The sequence below is a fragment of the Sinocyclocheilus rhinocerous genome, unplaced genomic scaffold, assembly GCF_001515625.1.
Source record: "Sinocyclocheilus rhinocerous isolate Xijiao unplaced genomic scaffold, SAMN03320098_v1.1 scaffold114, whole genome shotgun sequence".
Classification (NCBI taxonomy): Eukaryota; Metazoa; Chordata; class Actinopteri; order Cypriniformes; family Cyprinidae; genus Sinocyclocheilus; species Sinocyclocheilus rhinocerous.
The window spans coordinates 35,010-40,174 of NW_015646344.1; the positions used below are offsets into that span (position 1 = coordinate 35,010).

General features: G+C 34.6%; 1 protein-coding gene across 1 annotated transcript; it reads right to left on the bottom strand.

Moving 5' to 3' along the window:
- Positions 1-1,677: 1,677 nt before the first annotated feature.
- Positions 1,678-4,349, bottom strand: LOC107707269 (apolipoprotein L3-like). Its single transcript, XM_016511261.1, has 2 exons — positions 4,254-4,349; positions 1,678-3,169 (listed from the first exon to the last, which is right to left on the bottom strand). The coding sequence occupies exons 1-2, from the start codon at positions 4,347-4,349 to the stop codon at positions 2,090-2,092; spliced, it is 1,176 nt and encodes a 391-aa protein (XP_016366747.1). The 3' UTR covers positions 1,678-2,089.
- Positions 4,350-5,165: the final 816 nt, after the last annotated feature.

Below are 5,165 nucleotides of genomic sequence, written 5' to 3' on the forward strand. Positions count from 1 at the left end.
CATGCAGTGGGAGTCAATCTTTAGTCAAAGAAATCCACCTGAGTTACAGTAAGCACTAAAGAAGAAAACCCATCTTTGATATTTGACCTTTTCAGGATTTATATTTAAAACATTTTAAAAGTGCACAAGTACCAGTAACATGTTTGTTACCATTGCAAGGACTTGAATGGAGTCATCCAACTTCTTCAGACTCATGAACTTTGAACTCACAGGAAACAGCAACACACACAATGAATTAACACACAAGCATTTCTTCACCTAGATAAAACATATACAAATGTATGATGTTTGCAGTGAAATGATTTTCACATTTATGTTTGGGATCATCCTCACAGATGCAGTCTAAATTGTGATACAGAATTGAAAGTTATGGATATTTTGCCTGTATATGCTTGCTGTGATCGTTCATGCAAATGTTTCCCAATAGGGTGTGAACTGCTAAATAGGATCCTATTTTAAAATACAATACTATTTCTGTCGCCCTACACCTAAACCTACCCCTTACAGAAAACTACTTGAATTTCATAAAACACCGTTTTGTATGTATTCTAAGCCTTTTGTTTTACAGGGACACAGGAAGTGTCCTCATAAACCATGTTTACGTTGTAGTACCCATGTCATTATACACATTTGTGTCCTCATAAACCATATATACCTGTACACACATACTCACACACACACACACCAAGAGAAACGGTTTATAAAAAATAAAAAGTATTATTAAAGTACAGTTATATAATAAAATATCATAAACACAGCAGTTGTTCCTGTTGCTTGTCTTTATTAAAGGCACAACACCAAGGATTGTGAAAAAGTTGTGAAATTTGGTATATCTTGGATCATCACCAGGCACTTTCTGACCACGGTTTTCAATGTAACCCTTCAGCTACTTGATTTTATTATTATTATTATTAATCAGTTCATGCATTTGTAAGAACATATGACTCATTTTTTTAATCTGCTTCATGTTTATTAAAGACATATTTTACATGAAAACTTTGATCAAGTGAAATATAAACAAACAAAATATATCAAATCATTTGTAAATTATGCTCATTGTGTCATGATTATGCAAGAACAATTAAGAATACAGTCAAGTAATACAATAACAACTATTTTCAAAAGTATACTAGTTTGACAGTAATCTGAAGTAAGAGGAAAATTGCATCTCCAGTTTATATAAAAAATGAGAGTACAGTATTAATTTGGAATACTTCAGATTAAGGTTTAACTATTTGTTTACCCATAAATAAAAAAGCACACCAAAAATTAATTTTCTAACAGTTATACATAAAAAACGATCAATAAACAAACCTGCAACTCTGTATTAGTTGTGTGTGAAATCTGAGTACAAAGGTTTTCACAAACAAATCATGATTCATCAATAAAAATGTAAAAAAAAAAATTTCAAAAGGTTTTAAAAAAAAATCATTATAAACATTAAGATCTTTAGAGAGCTTTTTTTTTTAAAGTTTTTTTATATGTAGTTATATATTATGGAGATGGTTTGGATGTGTTTTATGTAAATTACTAACCTCTGGAATGTGTTCACTCATTCAATACTCAAAATTAATTAACATTAGAAGGAAATTAAGAAAACAAAAACAAAAAACATGCATGTATACAAACGTTGTAAATTATTTACTTTTTTTTTTCTTTTTTTGTAAAGTTCTCGTGTGCGTATAAATAGAAATAATGCACACAATTACTAATGAATGAGACCCATTGTCTTATGTATAATAGATATATAGCAAAGTCCCTTTTAAGGCAAGTCATTTCACTCAGTGGCCATCTTTGAAACACCTCTTTGCACTCTCAGCTGCGGTGATGCAATAACTTCACCAATTACTGATTGGCTCTTTTATTTAGAAGGTGGGATTATTCAGCCAGAGTGCACCATCTTTGTATATTTATTAAATATTAGCTGATATTTACAATATAGAATGATTGCAAAAGTCTGACCTCATACGTCACACATCTTCTGTTGTTTAACATAGACATTTAAACCATTTTCAGCAAAACCCTTTTTCTTCACTCAAGCTCACAGACAAATCTAAGATGTTGCATGAGTCTCTGACTGGTATCATATTTATATGTTAAAACTCTCAAAATCTGTGTATAAATCTCTTTCAGCCCTGGCCACTTCTATATAGTCTTTTAGTTCCTCTCTTGTTTCTTTAATTTCCTTTAAGACTGAAAGATCAGTATGTGTTTTCCTCATCTGAGCAATGGACTTGAGTAAACTTGACCTGACCCTTTCTGGATCATCTACTTGTCCCTGTCTCATCTGGTGAATGTCTATAGAATCCATCACTATGAATGCAGTGTCAACAATGACTAGGATTCCACTCAACACTCCTGTGACTGCGACTATTGCCTCTGCTACAGCGCGTCCTACTCTGCTGGTTTGAGCAGCAATTCTGCCAACATTTGCCAGCAGACCGATATTCAGGAGTTCTGCACCGCACACTAGTCTTCTTCTGTCTACATTGCATGGCATTTGCACGTTGTCAGAGGAGTCACTGACAAAATCCCTGAACTTTTGGATTACTCTCAGTACCCTTCTCAGTGCATTCAGTGACTCGAGAATCGGTGTCACATCTGTAAAGTTCTGCTGAATTCTTTGAATATTCTCACGGAGTGATCTTTGTTTGACTGCATTGGTAACACTGGACGCAGCACCTGTTACACCACCTGCAACACCAACTCCAATCCCAACACCTGTAACAATCAGAGATGCTCCAAGAGTGAAAGGAGCTAAAATTGCACCAACCACTGCAGTGATTCCTCCTGCTGCTCCAATCACTGAACCTGACAGAGTGCCTGCTGTGCATTTATGATGAACCTCCTCTAGTGAAGCTGTTGTTTCTCCCCACTCTGAAACTAAGGCCTCAAAATGATCATAGTGCTCATTGTAGGTCTCATTAAAGATCCTTAAGGACATCATGAACCTTCGTTCCAGTGCTTCTGGAAATCTCCTGTTTCTGTTTACAGCATCTTTTAGGAATGGTTTTGCTAAAATCTCATCAGCTGAAGGTCTGGTCATAGGGCAACAGCTGAGCATTTCTTTGATTAAATCCTGTAGATCCTGTGAATACATATCTGAGAAGTGAAGGGGGTATCCTATATCGTGGGAGGCTTGTTGAAAGCGACGTTTTTTAATATCTGACTGTGAAGGAAAATAAAGAAAAAAAAACCAATATAAGGAAAATCTGGTTAACCCTGAGATCCAAGATCATAAAATACTTTGAAGGTGCTATATACAAGTTTTACCTTTTTTTTTTCTCAACTATTTGTACTGTTTAATGATATTCCTATCAGTCAAGTCACATTTTCCGTTGCGTTTTTTGGCAGTTGGGACAGCTGGACATGTTTGATATTGTATTTCATGTTGTTATTGAATGCTATTGTATAATTGAATATTATAAAATATTACTAACAAACAATAAAAAAATTATTTAATAATATTCCAAAGCACACATTTGTTTCCGTCAAAGATGCAGTGCTGCTGTGCGATGTGAATATGGCATTAAGCAATATAAATTTTATCGCAATTTAAATTACATTTTGATGCATTATGCAACCCTACACTGGATCTGTGTGAAGGTAAAACAAACAGCAGTTGAAAGGGTTTTGTTATGCATCTACCATCAATCTACCAAATACTTTGTCAAGCATTAAGATTTGAAAAAAAAAGAAAGTAATTCTTGGTTTGTAAATTATAAAGCTAATTGAAATGAACCCATCAGTAATATTTTTGTAATTTTCATTGTTTAACAGGATTGTGCATTCAGGCAATTAATGGAGTTCCCTGACAAGGATGTGCAAGAAAGCTATACTGTTTGAACATAAACCATTGACCATTTCTCACACATTTCACCTCTGTTTTTTCAAAAAAAAAATTTCAGATCAGCCGTCAGTGGTTATGCAGGCCAGCCAAGACCAACTGGGATGCTATTTGTTGCTTTATTTATTTTGTTGCCATATTGTCAAGATCTCTGCTTTGATTTGTTGTTATGAATTCAGTTTTGTATTTATATATATATATATATATATATATATTAGCGAGTATCCCGAGGGCAGATCAGCGTCGCCCTGGAAACGCCGCTCCTTCACAGCGAACACCTGAGCGTGATGGCCAGCACGCCTGGAGCACATTCGGGACAGCTTTAAAAGCCAGGAGGAAAACCATGCCAGTTGAATTGCATACTCCCTGGATGAGAGACTAATGTGTGTTTTCTCTCCACTTTTACAGAGACAGACTGAGCCCCTGGCCTGAGCCCCAGACGCCCACAGACACTATCACCATTGGGAACCAGAGCACCTGTGGTTTTGCTGTAAAACTCCATCTATTGTGTCTGTGTTCTTACTCACCCCGCTACTATATTACTATATACTGTATATATATATTGTTATGTTGCAGAATAAAGCACAATAAATATGCAAGTAATGGATGTATTTGATAGTGACAGTGAATAAAAAATATATTGTTGTACATGGACTCAAGTCACTTATTTGGAATAAATGCAATGGCATTCATGTAAAATATTCAAAGGTTTTGTAAAATAAATACTGTAATATAAATTACAGAACAAATTACTGTAATACTGTAATAGTAAAATACTGTAAAACTAAGTAACAGTGAGGATACAGTACTGTACAATTAAGTTGTGGTGAGTTTTTTTTTACTGTAAAATGAAATTGTGGTAAGATCAGTATACTGTAAAATTAAATTGCAGTAAGGGCATTTATACTGTAAAATTAAATTGTGATAAGGGCATTATACTCTAAAATGGAATTGCGGTAAGATACTGTAAAGGGGCAGTTGGAGTAACTTACTGGCAATAGTGGTGCCAGTAAGTTACAACAAAATTACAAGAAAAAGTATTAACAGTGTGGAAGGAACCACTGACGATGGTTTGAAATAGTGAGTAGCCTACAGAATATAAAGCAATAAAAACAAGGGTAAAATCTCCTGATTACATGTTGAGTAATAGCACTTAAAAAATTAAAAAATGCATTACAAATGAGAAAAAACAATACAGCATCTGTGCTTCTGAGTGGCAGAAAGAAAAACGTGGTGCTGGCACGAAAGATACTTCCTATTGAACTACATTCGATCGAATGTCGCGCTGAGTTACACAAAAAAAGGGAAATCCATGTCC